The sequence below is a fragment of the Streptopelia decaocto genome, assembly GCF_964273445.1.
Source record: "Streptopelia decaocto genome assembly, chromosome: 1".
NCBI lineage: Eukaryota > Metazoa > Chordata > Aves > Columbiformes > Columbidae > Streptopelia > Streptopelia decaocto.
Genome location: NC_138663.1, coordinates 156863847 through 156885239, shown reverse-complemented (window position 1 = coordinate 156885239; position 21393 = coordinate 156863847). Strand labels below are relative to the sequence as shown.

At 36.8% G+C, this 21393-nt stretch overlaps 1 protein-coding gene across 8 annotated transcripts in view; it reads right to left on the bottom strand.

The window, feature by feature from the left end:
• DOCK9 (dedicator of cytokinesis 9) overlaps positions 1 to 21393 on the bottom strand; it is a 125291-nt gene that overhangs the window by 84401 nt on the left and 19497 nt on the right. For 6 of the 8 annotated variants that reach the window (XM_082063009.1, XM_082063013.1, XM_082063015.1 and 3 more), the window contains exon 2: positions 3221 to 3337. In XM_082063009.1, coding sequence (XP_081919135.1) covers positions 3221 to 3337 — 117 coding nt within the window. Of the gene's footprint in view, positions 1 to 3220; positions 3338 to 11596; positions 11820 to 21393 lie in introns of those variants that run through there. The other 2 variants (XM_082063010.1, XM_082063012.1) reach the window with 1 other exon arrangement.

The following is a 21393-nucleotide window of genomic DNA, read 5'->3' as shown; positions in this document are numbered from 1 at the left end:
CAATACATGCTAAGAATGGAGGTAGTACTCAGAAGTTAGGTATCATGCAACAAAAGCATTGAGATACAAGGTATCTTATTGTAAAGTAATCATTAGTAAAGTTTTCTGTTAAGGTTTCTTTCAATAATTTACCTATTGTGCAGCTAAAGTAAACCACCAGTTTCACAGTCATAGAGCATATGATTTAAATGTCATCCACAAAAGTGGTCTCCATTAAACTAATGCTATTTAGTTATGAAGCCATCTCACTATTGAGTCAATTATTGAAATTCAGGTGGCTTGGAATTATTATAATAAGCCATGAGGATGCACAAAATTGGATACAAGAGTACCCAATGGATATAAGTCATTAAAGGTTATGAAAGAGAATACTTTCTTCTCAGCAAGAGGCTAGAAAAGGTATAGCCTTGAATGACTGACAGCACTGTAATGGAGAGTAGCAAGAACATTAACAGATGTTCCAATGGGTGGCAGGAAGGTGGTTCTATCATCTTAAATAAACAAACACACTTTATGGGGACCACAATAAAAACAAAACAACAACAAAAAAATCAGCTAGAAATGAACAGAGTACAAAGCACGAAGGTACTGATAGTTCAGACAGTCCAGTTACTAGAATGAAATCCAACTATGATGTTAACAGCAAAAAGGATCTGCAAACACATGACTGTCCCTATAAATTTGATGAGAACAAGTTATGGAACAACCTGATTAGTGAATTCAGTGCAGAAAAATTAGAACATGAGTTTGTGAAAAGTGAATGAAACAGTCTTGAAATGGTAATTTAAAATATGATCCATTATATAGAGAGAAAGTTGCTGATTAAGAGCTCTTCTGGAAACTACAGAAAATCAAAGCTTGCTATTATTTGGATATAATAGCATCAAGGTAGATGTAGAAACTCCAAAGAAAGAAATTACAAGCCTACTTATGTGGACTGGAAAATCAGCATGAAGCAGGACAAAAATCATGCTTTTCTGAAAGGCAAAGGAGCTGCTACCAAACACATACATAAAAGGACAGAAAAGAGGATTCATAACCTCAGCTAACCAAGTCTAGGATGATGGTAAATGCAGTTAAGTAGAAATCTGGAAAGGGTCATGTAACTAAGATCAGCTAGCTGGAGAAAAATCCTTCAATCTTTATGAGTTTTTGCAACCCAGAGTATTTTCTGCTCCACCCTTGCTCAAATATTACTTTGGTAGTGGTTTGTACTTAGAGCTACTTCCAATGGCATGTCTGGAGAATAGTCACAGTTGAACAGGAAAAGGTGACTTACCAGGCAAATCACTTTCATCACAAGTAAGAAAGGAAAGAAAGAAGGAAAGGACAGGAGGACAGGAGGACAAGCGAGCTATACGTGGTCCAAAGAAGCCACGTGCCGTGCAAGCATTCTTTTCTCATATGGACTGACAATTCATATTAGGTCTCATTTAATATCTAACTTCTCACACCTATTAAATTACATTTCAGTTATCTAACTGCATTACCTGGAAAAAAAAAAGTTATCCAAGTTAAGCACAAACATGTGTCTCCAGTGTCTCCCAAAGTATTTTCAACTATAGCACAACTTCAAGTGGCATCAATCTGTATCTTTGAAACTGTGTAGCTGCTTCTATAACCTACCAAAAAGTGATATCAAGTGACTAAAGTTAGTATTTTCTAGTGCCATTTTAAGTGTTAGTTTTACAGCCATGTTGGTAACAAAATAGCCTTACTCTTAATGTCTTTATAAATTAACGGGGCTTGGCTTCCTTTTTAGGCAAGTGTTTTTTAGATTGTAATCAATTCAACCTAAGCACAAAGAAAAACTTTGTAAAAATAAAAACTGAATGCTCTAAGAGGAAATGGCTTGAACAGGTTTTTAGACAATGGAAGGAGTTTCCACCTATAAACTGTTCTAAGAGTGTATACAGGTAGTTCTAAATACCTCACTTTTAAAAATTCATCTTGCAGGGGACAAGGGCAGTATCAAAAATTTGAGCCAAGGCTTATCTGAGAGCTGCCCACACATCATAGTAACAGCAACAAGTTAAGAAAAAGGAATTAAAAAAAAAAGTATGCGAAACAGAAAATATGCCATTATTTAAATAATTCAAATTATATTGGCAACCATATCAAGACAAATGGTTTCAGAACTGTAAATATTATTCTGGAAAACTGCACCGGGTTAAACCCTTTAACTTGCAAAATATATATAAGTACATAAGGGATTTCTGTTTTCTTACTTGCTAATATTTTCTTAATAAATTGAATGACAGACATAAATGTTGAAAACAAACTAGACAGATCAAAGTAGTATTGGAGAGTCATGTGTACAATAAAAATATTTGAGGTAAGTTAGTGCCAGCAAATCTTAGAAGAAAATAAAAGTTTGACAGTATAATAATACAGTTTGATAGTACAAACGAATCTACGTATAAATCAAGTATAAAGTAGACTCTGCCGAAGACTATATAGGGGAGGCCCAGAAAATGTGTTCAGATATTACACTGCTGAGGGATAAAGAAACAGGAAATCTGACTATATTCCAAAATCGTGACAACCTGAAGGAAATCCTCTGATGTAACACACACATTAATAATTGCCTTGATGAAAGTCTGATCACAGAATCCAAACAAAGGATGACAAAAGGCATTACAGTTTGTCAGCAAAATTCAGTCACTCTTTTTAAAGCGTCAGACTGAGCCTTATGGACTAGCTTCATTCGTATAGGTTAAGAAGTGCAGAAAAGGCCACTTTAAACAGCAGTAAAGCACTTCAGACATCTCCCAGACTGCTCAAACAAAATGCCTGAGGATATTCTTGATAGGCTTGTTTCTTCCCCATTGATAATTCGGAGCTCTTTACCAGTAGGACCCCAGTAAGTGAACTAGTCAATTAGATAAGAGTACACTTGGCAGAAGCATCCTTGATTCCTCTTGATCTACAACACTGAAGAGCCACACTGTAGAAGGTCATCTGGGTGGTGGTGTAGCCTACTCATGCTTGTCAGTCCCAAAGCCAACACCTGGTATAGGGCATCCTCCTGAGTCATCTAGTATTTGAACACTACTATCATTACATAAATTTTCCTCATGGCAAAGAGTTTAGAGATTTGGGGGTTTTTTTAGCTAAAAAGAGTTAAGAAACAAAGAAGTTGTAAGCTATCATCTCATGACTACTACTGCTAAAAATCTGTCTTAAAAAAAAGAAAAAGGGGAAGCAAGGATTAAATTACCTGAAAGTCATCATAAGGGAACAGTAGCATCTCACGTAAACCATCATTCAAAATCTGTGTTTTCCTCTGAACGATGACATTCTCATAGTCTATTGGTTCTATGAGCTTTGGTTTTGCCTAGGGAAAAAAAAAAAAAAAGGAAAATAAACTCAGATATATGAGGAAAAATTACAGTTGTTGACACATTTTTAAGAAGTTACTCTAAAAACTGGCAGAATGAGATTTCATCTGCATTGAAAACTTAAGAGTATTCAAAATGTAGACTCTATGTCACACTGTACCATATGGATAAGTAAAACTGATAATTACAGAGACAAGCATGTTATTTGCCATAGAAGAAAGAAACAACTATTTCACAAAACACACTAAATCAGAGCTGTCAGAATAAGAATGTATGTATTCTCACTGAAAAAAAAAAAAAAAAAAAAGAAAAAACAAAGAATTCTAAAGAAATCAGTCTCTTATGTTGCTGGTTACCTTTGCTTGATACTGCCCAGAAAGCTCTGATCTGGGTTTAGCAGGGATTAAAACTCAAGCTCAAAACTAAGACTGAGCCTTGTTTTAATTGAGTTGTTACCTGCAGTAGGGATAAGCTAATTGACATTCCTCCTTTTCTACAGTTTTTTCAAAATTCCTATATGCCATCAGCTTCCTCTTAATTGCATAAGTAGCTTTCAGTTACTATGCATTGATTCAACATTTAAACCCCATACCGCTGTCAGGGCATTACAGCCGGCTGTGCACAATCAGGGAAAAACCTTCACCTGCCAAGCGTTCTGTTCAGTGGTCAGATGGCCAAGCAGCTTCGGAGAGGGCTCTCAGTGGGGAAGCCTTGGAGCATGCAAACTAATGCAAAGCTAGAGTTATAATTTAGCTTGCACTTTCTGCAACTAAAATTGGGCATAACCATATCAGACACAAAAAGTATGCTTTATTTTTTTTCCTTTTACAAGTGGCACTTTCAAGACGCTTCCCAATTGATACTTTGAAGATTACTAATTTCAAAGTAACATGTATGAAACATGAGAAAGAACACCAGCAAGGTCAGCGTATGCCATCATTGTAGGTAATCAGAAAAGACGAAATTTATACATATCTTTTCATAACTTATGTTAATAACCTTTCAAATTTCAGCTGTACTACACAGAATATCTTCACATCTAGCAGTAACTGCTATTAATCATTAGTATGTTAATAATATTCCAGAGAAAACTTACAGGTATTTTCTTCATCCAAAAGTGAATCAAATAAGCTTGTTTTTTCAAGGAATTAGGAAAGCTGTACTCAGATAAAGTTTTCAGGCTTAGCTCACACGCTTCTCAAAAGCTACTTATGATTTCCTCATATCTAGCACATTAAGAAAAGGCAAGAACATAACAGAGCATCACAGCTGAAAAGCCCAAAAAGGCAAAATCTGGAAAATAAATCGACTAAAACTGATGACCAAAATGTATATTTATTAACAAAAATAACTACCATTTACAATCATACTGGAAGGATCTACTAAAAGTTCATATGCTATATAACAGACCCATACAGGTAGGAGCAAATGTGGAAAACGCTTTTGTTGAGTTTGCCATCTTTCTCCCCAGAGCTGGATAACAGCTGTTCAGTTCGCTGTATATTGTAGCCCAAGACATTTTGAGAGCTCAGCACCTGGACCACAGCTGCTGCTGCATTTTCTCCACTCATTCATGAACATGCTTTATCATGAAGCCAAGAGCTAACAGCAGCGCCCATTGAGAAAAGGTTTAAGATTTTGTTCATGTGGCACATCTGTAGCTGAAATGGTTGGGCCATTTTGACTTAGTTCAGAAAAGTATAAGGAAAGCATGTAAACACAGCGTAAGAAAAGGTCACATTTTCTCTAATATACTAATGACATTAAATATTTTGGTTGCAAGAGAACTTTTGTTAAGTCTGTCTTTGAATATTCACATGGCTGCAATGAATCCTAAACTAAAGAAATAGTGTGCTCCAAGCTTCCTTAGTACTCAGAAGGCCAGATACATCATATTCATCCAACTATTTGACACATTTCCTAGATGCAGGCTCTACCAAATTGCCCCAACACAAAATTTCAGGTTGAACAGCTCCACTCTGCCAGGTTGTCATCACAATTTCTGATTCCAAAGAAATTCCAGTAACTTCACCTAACTTCTCCAACTCTTCACAGGCAATAACTGCCCAGCATAAATTCACTTCCATAAGCGAATGGGGATAACACAGAGTATGAAGAGCCTCTCAAATTTTACTGCTCTTTAAATGAAATACAAAACAACACTTACCATTCAGAAAGCAAGACATCCTTTGCTCACCTTTTTCCCCCGACAATGTAAGTAACAGGTCTCTACCTACCTACCCAGGCAAGCAAGAGCTTGAGCTCTTGGGCAGTATCCTTGTATATCAAACCAAGGTTTAAAGACTACTACAGTACTAGGGCCAAGTCAGTCCATTTGGCCAAGTTGGCCTTTACCACGTAACCATTCCTTCTGAAGAGTTTGTCATGAAAAATTATAAGCAACGTGCTGCAATGACAGGTTGATTTGAACATGGTGCAGGATGACTGACCTTTAGGAGAAACAAAAATAAATACCCCAAATTAAATGGTGACTAAGAAATCAGTGGGGGAGAAAGTCCGTTTGAGTTGTGTATACAATCAGTCTTTTCTGCTAACTAAAGACTTGGCTTCACAATTGGCTTAAATTAACTGAAAGGAGGGTGGACACTAGAAGGACCCTCTCTTTGTGGTGACACGTTCCTGAGCGTTCTTACAGGAGTACCAAACAGTCATGTTTTGAGACAGAATAGGAGGTAATCTGGCTTCAGGAGGTTCCTCCCAAGCAGTGAGCATTCAGCTAGATTGGCTCTGAAATGCTGATCAGATGGCTACATCACAACTTCTGCCGATATATGGGAGCTGATGGGACCCTTTCAGAAGCAGCAGAGATTCAGAACATGAAAGTCTGTCCTTATTAAAGCTGTTGCAGAAGCATTTTTGAATTCTGTTGATCGGCTACAGTGCAGCTCAAAATTTTTAAAGTGCCCTCAGAAATAAAAAATTAATTCAGGCCACGTATTTTATTGCACTTAAAATGCAATTTGGGAAGGAAAGAATAAACATATACATGGTCAATAGAGTCATAAGGTTCATGTATCAGGACATCTACTGTCTGAAGTAGGAAACAAACAGATCACACCACCAGTTCCACTAACTTATAGGAAGGGAAAGCTGCCAGGTAATGAATTTTTATGTGGTGCTGCACGTAAGTAGCACTTTCACCCTTTTCTCAACAGTGCTGAAGAGCTACGTCCATCCTCCTGAAAACTCTCTTGGGAAGACAACAGGTGAAGACTGGAAGGATGCTAGCTCTGTCTCTTCTCATTTTACTCACAAAAATAGAGGAAAAGGACTACTTTTAAAAACACCATGACTAAAATTATTTCATGGGCGCGCACACACAAAAATCACTTCTGTAATGCAGCTAATTCAAAAAACAAAGATGCATTACTGCAGCTTCAGAGAGCATCAAATTCATTGCAAATGCATGTCTCTACCCTATAGTCATGAAATGGGTCCACCACAAACAGAAAATTGATAAAGAGGAATCTTACAAGAAAAAGAGCTCTGCTCACGTTTTGTTTACATGATATAAAGACAAGATTAAAAAAGAATCTTCCCTCATTAGAAGCTTTTAAAGAATCTAAAGCTATCTGGAGCTGAGGTGCTGAATATAGAGCTCTTCAATGGGACACACAGGCAGTGGTGACAGAAAACTACATCATCTTCCTCTTTAATCAGTAGAGTATCTGATTTGCAGAAATATCAAGAATTTGTTTCCCTAGGTTTTTCCAAAGTTACTAATTTCTTTCTTAGTCATTTGTCAGATTCAAAAGGAAGAAGATGTTTTATCTGTTTCAACCAGATATAAAAAAAGAAAACAATAAACAGCACACTGATGTTGGCATTTAGCCAAACCTACACCAGCACAAGGAAGCAGATTCTCTCCCAAGCTCTTCAGAAAAATAAAAAAGATTCTCCGGTCTGTTACTTCACGTAATATAAAATATTCCGGATAGGCAAAGTATTGTTGGATATGATTTATGGACCAGCTGACACAGATAAAACTCAGTCTTTCAAACAAGGATTAACTTTTCCAATTAATTTGCAACAAACAACATTTTTATTTCCATAAGGAAGCGCTAAGAGCATAAGTCTTCGTGGGGTCCAGCACTCAAGCTAGCCAATGCCTTATTTGTAGGAAGATAAAATAGCAAAGTATCTGCCGTACCACTTTGCATTTTGCCAGTGTGATATAGGTATGGAAACTTATCAGAAATAAGAAATATTTCAAAACAGCAGTCAGGACACCCACAAGGTAACCGTTTTAATCTGCCAGAATATAGCTTATACATTTAGACAATCAGTGTCAAAAGCCATCAGATAAGAGGAATTTTAAGGTAGGAGTCCAGTGATTTCCTACATTATATATTACAGAAAAAATAATACAGTACATTTTCTTCTTGTATGTTTAAATTGAGACAAATGTTATCTTTATCTTGCGTTCTCACAAAACAAAGGATGGTCATGTAAGCACACTGAGTATTCTTAGCCTCATGCTACAAAAAAATCATTTACCTTAAAACATATTTAGCACATACACCTGCAAATTAACAAGTCTCTATAAAGAGCAGAACGGAGCTACAAGAACTAGGCAGGCAACACAATATATACATTGATGAATATACGGTGTTACACATTTTGCAACACTGAAATGACACAAGCCACTTTGGACAAACAATAAGACTATTTAATACTAAACACAGACAACAGCTCCCTGCGTCTTATTGTCCCACAACCACAAACTCAAAATAAATCGCCCGGGTTGGGTTATTTTTTATCAAATTAAAAATCCATTCAAAAAATTATATGTATTCTAGAGTTTATTCTTAAATATTACATTATTCACTACCCCCTTTCTTAGGTAGGGTTAAATTTGTGATGTAAACTTTGAAGCAGTGGGAGGGAACATGCTGCTATAAGTTTATGTAAAAAAAATAGCACTATGCATACATTTGCATCACTGACAAATTTGAAACTTTTGGCTCTATAGAACTTGAAAGAATGAAATGCATTCAGTCACCTGTTCTCATGCTTACATAAACAGAGCAGAAGTGCTCACTGGGGCTACAGACACAGAGTGAGCCACACAGAGAGTAGACAGTTATACAGGTGTTTTTGCATAGTGTTTCTTTAAAAAACAATAATTAACTTTTCCTTTATTTTTTTTCAGTTTAATGTGAAATCCTCAAAACTCTTATTCTACTGTTGACCCAAGTCTTCAGGGGGCTGCAACAGAAGGGTTTCCAAAACTCAATGAATACAGTCTAAATTACAAAGCATTGCACTTTTATTTAGAAGTATTTCATTGATGGTCAAGGTCCATTTAAACACAACAACACTTCCCAGTGCTGAAACATTTTGATACCTTCTGTATTGCCACCTCAGGGTGTTAATATGAATGCAGTTCCAGTTGTTTAATTCCTAGTCTTCTCTGTGATTTGCTTTGCCTTCAGATGCAAAGCAAGTATGCTGTGTCCTGCAAAGTTCTCTTAACAGCATAGAAAGTTCTGACACTAGAATCAGATTCGGGCAATGTTCTGCTGAACACAGGAGCTCAAGTGTCTGACACCTTCTCCTGCAAGTGTGTTTCCAAGCGGAAAGATGGCCTCCAGAAGTTCCGAGTTTCCATAAACATCATCTGATTTGATAAGCAGTTACTACTTCTATCAAAACGCAACAGGACAGCACGTGTACTAATCTGGTAACTCCTACAACAGCTAGCACAACAGCAAGTCAGTAAGGTTCTGAGGCACCACCCGGAAAATCTAAATGCTTTTTCCATGGACTCTTCTCGCTTGTTAACCTCCAAAGCAAAATTATGACATGGTCTAGTTCAAATTGCAGGAAAACAAGACAGCACACGAACTAACATACTGGCACTGAAAACAGCAGATGATTTCACTTGTGAACCTACCCACCTGCCCAGGAAAAGTTAACTCAGGCAGAGTGCTCACTCAAATAACGTTGTAATATCACATGGGATGTTTACAGTTACAACTACTCCTTTCTCTCAATGCTTTAGCAGACCTTCTGTGAACTACACTTAAAAAGATCAAATGAATATCATAAAAAACTTGGTGCTTCCTTGAAGTCCTAACAGCCGATTCTGTCTCATCTTTACAAAGAACACTCAAACAACTCGAGTGCTAAGTAAATCACATCATAATCACCCATACAAAAGGAATACATCCACACCTGAAATAATGTTTTAGGCAACAGTTAATGAGAAGTATTACCAGAGTAAACCAGAAGCCTCCTGTTGCCAATGCTTTTCAGGATTGCTCTTTAACACATTTCTAAGGTTTCTAATCCAGAAAACAAGAAGTTCTGCTGTTTGGATTTTGTTACACCAACTAGGAACATTATGACTCTTACTTATTAACTTATTGCACTCTACACCGGTGAGAAAATACCTGCATTCACTGTGGCAGTAAAAATCTACTGCAACATCACAACCCAATGCAATAAAAATGGACCCAAGTGTCCGCGTTAAATGAAACACAGCGCCCTACTTTTTGCTTTATGCCTCGCAGTACAAAAGTGCAAAGTGTCCTTTCACCATTTCATCTATTTTTCCTCAATTAACTAGACAAAAGCAGAAGCAAAAAAAAGGGATATTATATGCCATATATACATTTATCTACATACATATATATGTCATACATACATTTGTCTATATATGTAACAGATGAAGACCAAAATAGCAACTGAAACAACAGCGAAAACATATATGTGACCTGTGTGCAACCTAAATGTTCTTCCCTTGAAATATTGACCTTTGTCTTGAACGCACCCGCTTCATCTAAAAATGAAAAAAGGAAGGGCAAACACTGGAGGTACATTAATCCATGAACATTAAATTAAGTAGTACGTGAAAAATTATAAGGATGTACTTCATAAATGGTTATAAGTAAACACAGCTATGTTTTACTACTTTTCTTTTAAGTACATACGCCTGCTGATCAACTGCAGTACTCTAAGTATCTGCAGAAACACTAATATCCTCTCTGAGTATTCATGGGGGAATAAAACCAGTTCTAAATAAAGTTGAACATTCCAAAGGCAGGAAAGCACACACAAGATTAGCTCATATTGTACTGATCAAAATCTGGACCAGAAATCAGAACACACCCTTACAAAAAAAGAACATGTTTTACTAACAACTGCTCTGAATAGAATGAAACTAAAGAAAACAGTGTAAAAGAAAGTTTGTCTTACTAATACACATGTAAGCTTTCAGTTATATACAGTAACAATTCCCATAAAGTTACAGATGTGTATTACTAAATATAGATAGCCAAAATCTTTCCGTTCCATTCTTAAATGCGTAGCATGAAGCTCAAATAAGGGGGGGACCATCATTTGTGGTCACAGCTCCCACTACCTTCAACCACAGTGAGACCATTAACGAGAAGACTATCATCCTTTAATTCAGCAATTAAGTATGAGATATTACTAAGTAAAATCGAGATTTTTTTTGTAAGAACTATCAAAGTACTTCTCTCTGATACATAATTTATTAGTTTAACAGTCTTCCTCTGTTATTTGAAAAGGTTTATTGTCCTAGCTGGAGAGAGTTTGTGGACTCTTTACAGCTTGCTTATTATGTTCTCTTGCTGTGCTGTTAAAATTCGAACAGAACTAAGTGTGTAGTGATATAAAGAAAAAAGCTTTTATTTGATTGCTTGCCCCAGATACAAAAATATTCCCTTTTCCCTCACTGGAAGCTACTTTAAAACTTTAAATTCCTAAATAATATGCATTGAAAAAAATAGATCCTTTAACAGAAGTATACCTGAATTATTTAGACAGTTCTTAGAACAATTTAAGTAAAATTTAACCATTGCATGCACAGCCTTTAGAGAGTTTTAATATATTTTAACTGAAAGATATGCTCAGCAGTTAAAAAAAACAGAGGTGCTCAAATGCATTTTAAAGCATAAGTAGTTTCCATGTTAGGTTCAAAGAGCTGTACAACTATTCTAGACAGAATATACACTGAAAACCAGCTAATATGAAAACCAAATTCCAAAGTCACACTCAGAGAGACCAAAGATTTGGTAAACTGGAACAACAAAAATTAATTTAAAATGCAGATAACACAAAAATAATAAAATATGTATCTTGGATCCATCTTCTTTACAAGTAAGAATGCTGGAGCTTCTCCTTAGCGTCAGATTAAGCAGTGTTTCACTGGCAGACAGAACTAGAATTATTAAAGGGAAGAGACAGCTGCTTTAAATAATTCTTACCAGCACCACCACAGGACTCTCCCCTTCTGCTTCACAAGGACTTGCATCCTTGCACTTCTGCGGAGACTCTCTAACAGGCTCTTTCTTAGGATTTCTGTTTGTTCTTGCCTGCATTCTTTGGTTGAAAATACAAGCAGCAGCAAAACCATATGCTTTTTGGCATCAAAGTAACCAACATGCCAGTGATCCAGTGAAAACAATAGCTCCTTCCCCTGCACGAGCAGCAGAAAGTGCAAACTAGTCTAACATCTCAGCTGCAGTTTGCTAAATCTGTCATGGTGGGAATGCATGACAGACAAAGGCCAGCCCCTAAGCATGCTGTATTCTGGAAAAAAAAAAAAGGTGGATCCATTTTAATGCCTTAAGCTTATGAGTCAAACACAAAAGAGAATGTGCTTCTCTAAAATGACCATGTAAAATAGCCCAAGTCTTTTACAGCACTTTAAAATCAAGACTTCAATATTTTAAAATATTTTTGTTACAACTGGGCCTCTTTAGAAGTATAAAACCTTAAGTGTTACTTTTTTCTACATTAATATCACTTACTCAGGTACTATCAACAACCAGCCACTAACCAAATACCTTCTCCAGGACCAATGCCACAAACTGATGTGTTGTTCTTTTCTGGGAGGGTACAGATGCTCTTTTTTAATCTTAGCGCTAAGTCCATCTTAAAATTTTACCTTAAAAATCAAATTGTCTTCACAGTAAAAATCTTATATACTCTACAAAGATATGAACTCAAAAATAAAATTTAAAAAAAGTCTTTGTACCTTCAATTTTAAAGCACTGAACTCTTCCAAGTAAGCTACCAGTCTCCCTCAGCCTCCTTGCTCTCTTGAGCCAGGTAGCTCATTTGTCTTACACATTCTTGGCGCTCTCAGCTCATCCTACCTCCTCAGAACCCTCCAGCATTGTAGATGTCCGTCACTCTGTGCTAGAGTTAGGTCACGCTTGGACTCTATGATCCTGAGGGTCTCTTCCAACAGAAACGATTTTATGATTCTATGATAACCCTCAAAAAAAACAAAAAAAAACAAAAAAAAACACCACAACACACCAAGACGACAATGCAACAAATCTTCACACATTTTGATTGAAGTCACTTGATAGAACCTCAACTCTCCAGCAACAGTATCTTTCATTCCTGCCCTTAACTGTGGCATAAACTCAAGTCACGCTTCAGCTTCGTTTTTATAATCCAATCTAGTGTCCTACTATGCTGCTACTTAGCGTCACTGCTCAGCGTACACACACTTGCAAAATAACAGGCAGCAATTCTTACCAGGATCATTTCTACACAATTCTTTAGTGTACTGAAAAGCAATCTGGCGTGCAACCTAATTCACATTTTTTGTAATTTTGAAGGTCTGACTAACCAAACTCCTCCGTGCACCAGTTTTAGCATATGATTGTATGCTAAATTCTTTTCCCCGGGTTTTGAAAAGGGTATTTTGGTTTTGCCTTTGTTTCTTTTTAACACTAACAAGTTGCAACCTCCAAGTGCACAAACCTCAGTGGCTGTATTTACCACTCAAAATACATCTGAGAGAAAATTCAACTCCCTGGAGAAGCACATCCCTATTTTAGACTCCGGCCCACTAGAGCAACCAGACAGCTGTGGAAACTAAGCCACCACCTTCATTCAATTCTTAGCTCTGCTCCACTTCTTTGGGCAGTTAATTATCTCACATCAATATAACTGACATCCTAAATTTAACTTGACATGAATTTTTACCTAGTCTCTAATAGAAGAGAAAGTCACCTTAAACTGCAGAAAGCAGATCAAGATGTAGAGAAGCACAAATATCCTCTTTTATTGCTAGCATTTTTAAGAAGGCACAACTTCAGGCACAGATTTCTTACCCTGCAGACCTAACATAAGTAGTTCATATCCCTTTCTGTTCCCCCTCTCTCTGCTCTCACACCTGCATAAGATATTGCTAATTCAGCTTACGGCAACCATGCCATTAAGTTTGACCAAGTGTTTGTCCATCCCATCCACAATGGAAGTTTACTTCTGATGACTTGATGAAAAGAATAAAATTAAGTATTAGTCAAGAATATAACAATTTATTATGTCTTTTTCTCCAGGAAGTTCAATGCATTTACTTTTTATGCAGTCTCTCTAATATCTAGATGCTGAACTCCAGAAAATAATGCTTCATAAGGCTTCTTTAAGAGTTAAGAAGGAAACTAGCAGTATAGTCAAATATACAAAAACAGATCTTCCTGTGTAAAACAAGGTAGACAATAGTTCAAGAACATTTAGTTACACTTTTATTTAGCACCAGCCCCTTTTGTTTTCAGAAAACGGAAGTACAAAACAGCTTAGACTAAATTATACCATTACTTGAGGATGCAGCTGCCAAACAGGAATTTGTTTCATTGAAATGGGCTGCAATTATACTTAAGTGCAACTAGAAAAGCACAACCTTATTATGCACAGGGCACTTGCAAACATGCAAAATAAAGATTTTAAAATAAAATACACTCTAAATGGTATTTCTTTTGGTTAATTTAGCAAAGAATTATACTTTTAAACTGCAACATTGCTTTATCCTGGTCAGGTACTTCTCTTGAATGCATCTGGATTACTTTAGTTCAGTATAAATGTGATTTTCTTTCCCCATCATTCTCCTTATTCTTCTCAAAACATGGTGAGGGACAAAAAGCAAAAATCTTGGCTTGTTGGCTTTCAACATCAGTTTAAAGATACAGAAGCTATTTTTTCCTACTGAATGGTTAATGTAATTTCTAGCTTGTATTTCATCAACATGCATATGCCATTAGAGAAGGTTCTTTTATTGACAACAACAGAAATGTGAAGCAGTATCTCCAGAGCTATATCCTTCATTAAATAGACCTTAATTGCTAAATTGATGTGTATTTAGAACATTTATTTCCTTCCAAGGACTTAGCGAATCTCAATAATTTCATTCACCAAAAACAAAACAAAAAAACCACCCCAACACTTGGCGGGGGGGGGGGGCAGCAGGCAACAACAGCCCATGAGATACCCAGGCACCACATGGCTAAAAGAGGTAAGTTAATTTATTAGAGAGATATATTTAAAAAAATTTACCATTATTATTATTATGATACACAATGTGAAAGATGAAAACCAGAACTTTAAGATATGCCAAAAATTTATCTACATGATCTGTAGTGTTAAACCATTGAACTACAATTTAAAAAACGAGAAAGGTACTACTCAATTTGTTGTATCAGCCAGCTACCTGAATACAGATCAACAGAGAATCCAGGAAAATAATGCATGTACAAAAAGGATGTCACTGTACAAAAGTTATTTGACTGAATTTTCAACATCACTCCCAAAATTATTTAGGTAGTAATTTCCTGCAAAGACCTATCTGCAAAATAACTCAGATGAAATCCATTGTTTCTATAATAATCTATCTACACAGTGGCTTGAAGGACTTCTCACAGTACTTTTAACAGCAGTACTTTTCATATTACTTCCAATAGCCAAATAGTTGGCTCTCTTCTTGCATCATACACCCTTAAGGAATTACCTATGCAATTACAAAACTACATAGGTAAAAAAGTTCTCAGTATTCCCAGCATACCTCAGTGATTCACCCAGCAAATTTGTTGCCCAAAAGACAAGTTCCCCACATACCCTCTTATTCCGTCAAATCACTTTTCACTTCAAGAGTTTGCTTTCCTAATGCACAATACCACATAATGAAGAGTGAGAGACAGCAAGGGGACACGCATCATATAAGAATTCCCTCAACTTCAATGGAAGAAAGGACGACTACCCCGCCTCAATGTAGGAAGAGGCTAAAAACTGAGTAGTTTGATTTAATGGCACTTCTTTCGCTCCAAGTCCTACTTACAATCTGCATCAAGATCACTAAACCCTGTTGAGTGGCCAATATCAGCATTTGCTAAATCTACCAGCTATAATTACAGCCCAACTTGTCTCTGTTAGCTGTTCTAAGGAAAGAACTACTGCTTAACCTGTAGCAACTGGGGAAAATTGGGTGGGAGGAATAGTCTTGCTGTAGGTTTGCATGTCCTGTATATGTGAAAATAGAAGGATTTTACAACATCATTTACTAAAACCATACACCTGTTCTCCTTTATGGCTCTTTCAATCCCTTGGCAACTCACAGCATCTCTTAAAAAATAACTTTCAAAACCGAGGAGGACGGACAACTGGAAGAGTTTTGATGCTTTGTTTTGTTGGAGGTATAGAGTTTGTTGGGGTTTTTTGCATTGGTTAGTTTTGGGTTGGGTTTTTAAGACAGTAGCTCATGTGAAAATATGGACCCACTTTAGCTGAATGACAAGCACCATTAAAAGCCAATAGTTCTTTTTCTTGTTTGTATAGTAAAAGATGTTCTAGCACTGCCCTCCCACACTTGGCACCCTGCCGTACAGCTGTATTAAAGGCCTAACATCTCACAAATCAGTGGAAGATTCAGTGTTGCAACTATACATATGTTAATACTGCCAGGTTTCGTAAGTGATCAACAGATACGGACTTGCCCTGGAGAAATACATTCACAAGTTCAAGAGAAAGGCTCAGCCACCTGACAGCAGATGGAATATACCATGCAATTCACCTGGCGACTCCCTGCCATACACACCATGCTTAGATGAAATAGAAGAAGTCCCAAGGCAGTTAGGAAGGCTCATTCTTCCTATGGCAAATACTGTAATCATGTAACTTGCAGTCCCACCAATAGGGAGTACAGTATCTAGCAAGAAAATCATGAGGAAGGAGGAAGACACACATAAGAGTGTGCTACATATTACCTAACTTTTCACGTTGTCAACATTATAACTAAAATATTCCCATTTCACTGACTTTCCTTGGTAAAACAGGAATTCAGCCCTGTGTCAAATAGGTAGAATCACAATCCCTCTTTAGAAAGCCATCTCTTTATATCAAAATGAATCATACAAATCTCAAGTTTTGCATTGCATTTAAAGTTATTCTCAAAACATTATTTTTAGGGAGAGATTCAAGTAGCCTGGACAGGACAGAGATGCCGATGTAGTACATAGAAGAGGTCTCTATCATGAGTAGGTTGCATGATGAAAATAGGCAACACCAATGTATAGGTCAGTATTACTGCTCAAGAAACTGTAATAGAAAACTGAGCTGCCTGTTTTACTGGCAGCGTAAAGGACTCTCCCAGTCAGTGCCTTGATTTGGTCCATAATGTTTTTGTACAATGCACTTTCAAAAAGTTCTTTATTTCATGGAATAAGAATTTTACTAAAGTTGTTAATACCAACATAGCATATTCATTAATAGCCCTCAGCTAGACATTACTACCTGTCAGAGAAGATACAGTACCTTAGTTTGGATACTCTTATTCTGTGACAAATAGAAACCAAAATAAGTTTAAAACCACAGCAGAGCTAAGCAAATATAGATTAACTTATGCCTTGTCCAAAGTACACTTTTCCATACTGTTACCTATGATCTATCAACTTAAGATGCTCTTGCTTCTTAACTCACTGGTGAGTTAAGTATATATTAGTATATATTCCTCTAGTATATATTCTTCTGTTTTCAGGGAAAATCTGACTTCCTTATGGTCAAGAAGGAAGGAAGGAAGGAAAAAGAAAGAAAGAAAAATCAGTAGAATTTAGTCAGGATAGGAGACTCCAACATTAAAACTGTACTTCTGCTAAAGGATTTAACTATTGTTCTGACATACATCATTATAGACAAGATGTACAAAAGCAGACTGACTGTGAGAAAAGTACTGGCCTACAGATAGTTTTTTTCCCTACCTGGGCAGTACCTTAATTATCAAAACTAACAGGGCAGCACAGACACCAAACAAAAGACAAAAAGTGAGACAAAACCCCAAGTATGATGATCTCTCAAACTGAAGCTTTTTGTCAAGCAAACCTGAGGTAGGGGTCTTCCCACTGTGTAACATCAACCTTAGAAGATTTTTTCCAGGAGCGATTTGCTCCTTGAGGAGATTGTTAATTCACCTCTGGCCTTGGGCTGAAGTGAGAGTGCATCTTGGTTTGCTCCTAAACTCAGATGCAAACACCTGTCTTGGACTTCACACTGTAGAGTTCTAAGAAACAATAACACTGCAAGAGTCAGCAGTTGGCTCCCAGCTTTACTTTAGTTGCATTTAATTCCATGACAGAATAGGACACCTGCATCTGTAGATTATTCAAATGAGCATTTCAGGCTGTTCCTAAAGCAGGTGGAAAGAAGTATTAATCAGGAAGAGCAAGCAGAGAAGTCAACTCCTTTCTGTGGGTTCACTAAGTCTAGACTCTAGTCTTGAAAGCACCACCCACACAGCTTCTCCACCATTGTAGTTGTCCTCTCATTCCTCAAGATCATATAAGGTTTTAAAGTTGCCTGTTTGGTGGTTTGTTTTCTGGTTTTCCCTTTTTTTTTTTTTTTTTTTTCTAACACCAGATCTCTTGGTTGTTTTCAAAGGATGATATCCAGCTCCCCTGAGATCTCCTGCTGCTACATTCAAAGGGAACATGTTTTCTACCTGGATTCAACCTAATGCCATATTTTTGGGGTCAGGTGTCTTTCTGCACTAGTCCAACCTATGTTGTAATGGATGAAGAATGGCTTATGCATATAGAGTTGACTAATTATCCTCTGATTTTATCCTCAGTCCTAAAGAATTTTTACTGAAGATACAATATTTAATCTTATCTTTTGCATGCCAGTGCACTGAGTGTCTGCCAACCTATGTCTGGTATTCCTCTCATGTGCATCTTTCAAAGAAGTATATTTGCTGCAGGAACTGCATGTTTGGTGAATGTGTGCTGCAATTTTGCCTGCTGAGATGGTAGAGATACCACAGATGGACATTCAAGCATTCTTCCCAAAGGAGTCTAAGAGGTCAAAACAAATAAAGTTCACAAAAACTATCAGGAGATTTAGCCAAAACTACAAGCCAGCATACAAAACACCAGGTTTTTATCCACCCAAAGCAGTAAGATGAGAGGAGATAAAAGAAGTGCCCTCATGCAAGTGACCCATGAAAAACTATGCAACAGTTAGGTGCTGTACCCAAACATGTCTGTTTCTTCCTTATTAAGAAGCCTACTGAGATCTAATGCTCCAGTTGCTGATGAATAAAAGCCACTTGTAATACAGTTACAAGTTGAAGCGAGTTATGAGAGTGAAATAATAGACTAAGCCATACAAATTATCTGCACACCATTAGAGAATTGCTGCATAAGCTGTTTAGGTCCATTAAAAAAACAACTTCCACTTACTCAGCAGAATGACTTCCTTAGAACTTTCTCATTTATGTATTTCTTCTTTATTTCTATTGAACTTTTCTACCTTACATAAGCATGTTGATAGTAATTTGTTAATTCAGACACCAAGGATGGGCCTTAATAGAAGGCTTTTTAATAAATTAATGTTTTCAGGTTTTCTTTGAACACATCACATGTTAAAACAAGACAACAGCCTTTTGTAAAAACCATATATATATAATTTAAAATTACTCTGAAATCAAAATATCTGCAACTTGAATGTCTACTATGGAGTTATTTTCAGAATTACGTAGCTCACTACTGTCATTAATCAATCTTCCCACATGCACAGACTCTGCTATATCTTAAAGATGTCACAGGTTATTAATAAACCAAATGACTCATGAGCATCACAGAAAGAACTGTCACACAAAAACTCAGTAACACCTTATGGTGGTGTTGGTGTCAACCCAACAGGTTACACGTACTAAGAAACTGCAGTTACCAAAATATAAGGCTGGTGGTTCTGTTTCCAGAAAATACCTAAATCTACTCTATTAAGAGCTGGACATACACTACTGCAAACTGCACTATGTTTCTTTGTGTAAATTTTGTAAGCACAAATTAAGTAACAGTTATCCAAATTAAAGATATTTTCCACATCAGACTTAATAAAAGACTACTTAAAATTATCAGGCCAAATCTTACACATGCTACAGCTACTAAACTACCTGAAGTAGCTTTACCAAACTACAAGGTTATGAAGTTTAATGAGAGAAATAGCAGTGTTGAACAGGCCGTTAGAAGCAAACTGAGCAAAAACAGCTCAAGCATGGGGAAAAAAAGCATGTTGCTTTCTACAATTTTCAAACAAATATAAAGGAAAAAAAAAAAAGAGTTAACATCCTTCAGCCCAGTCCGTCTCACTTCAGAAGCGTCTACCTCCTCTATCGGCCTTGCTAGTACACTCACCTCACTTCTTCCTTCACTGAATACTTCAACAGATTTATTACCAAACCCAAACTTTTAACATCTCTTTAGTTTTACTGTCACCACATCACTCTCCTTTCCTCATTTTCCATCTTTGCCTACCATCTGAAACAGCTGTTTAGGCCCTAACTGTACTGTAACACTTCACTCTTAGGAACTGGTTATGAAATGATTACTGTTAAAATGGAATTTGAATATAAGAAGGCCATGAAAAAAACCCCTTCCTAACTCTAAGATACTGTAACGTGGCAGACATAATAATGTAATATCATGTTGAGAATGGATTAAAAAAAAAGAAAAAAAATGAAAATTAAAACAAACTAAGTAATGTAGATCAAGCAAACAAGCTAATATTTCAAAACTGTATCCTTCAACTTACTAAAAAAACTTACCAAACTGGAATGCTTTCTTACTATCTGTAGTAAATAAATATGTCCTGGGTGGACATGTGGGAAAAAAACCCCAACATTTTCATTAATTTTGATGCAAATGTTAAGAGCATCCCAAACTAAATTTATGATCTTTTACTAATACACTGATTTTTACTCATGTGGATCTAAAGACCCTAAGAGACCCTATGATGTTCTAGCAAGATAAACCACATATGATGGGCTACAAATGTTCCTATCCGAAAGATAAGAAATATCATTTTCATTGCAAGTTTGAATGACATCAGATGGATAGAAATAAACGGTACTTTTGAGAAGACATTCTCACCCAGGCTTCATTTTATCTTAATTTCTTTTGCGCAAAAGAGCAGATCTGCTTAAGATAAAGCTTTAATTAGATTTCATAAGACTTTAGACATAACCTCTTGGCCTTAGGATTACAGGTTAAATAAGAAAAAATGTGTGCTAAATCAACCACTTCCACCTCCTTATTTCTTTACAGAACAGGAGATTTTTCCTTCAAGGAGAACCACTAGCCAAGTGTTTTCTATTTGCAGGCAATTTTCACATATTTTCAACACTGTCTTTGAAAAAGAATCAATGGCGTCTTGAATTAAAGAGCTCCCTAAAATTCACTGGTGTTCTGATAACAGGTCTATATCAGGAGATATTCGATCCAAAATAGCTAAACAAACCAGACAGCAGGTCCATCCAAAAAGGCAGAGATAAGAAATTGCAACTCCCATACAGCACAGACAAATAGGTGAATCTATACACTTGCACCTGTTGCAACAACAACCAAAATAAAAGAAGACACAGGGGAGTGACACACTGCCACTCTCTTTTGGCCTTCAGCACAGGACTCCTGCAGCCTCCACCTCCCCGCACAGCTTCTCAGTGAGAAGGTAATTTCTCCTGCTGAAAGCCACCCCTTCAGAGGAGGAAGAGCTGGCCAAATTAGCTTTCATAGCAGAGAGTACATAAATTATGTAATTGAAGAGTCCTATGTATATACTTAGACAAGTTTCATAAAAACACTTGTCCCTGTTGCCAGGACTTTCAGTGTCTTGCCCTGTCTTCCCACTCTTCAGGGGTAAATCAGCAGCGACTGCTCCCCAGCCTCAGACAACATCTCAGAAAGTGACAGCCAGTGACAGCTCTGATTACCAATAGTGTGAC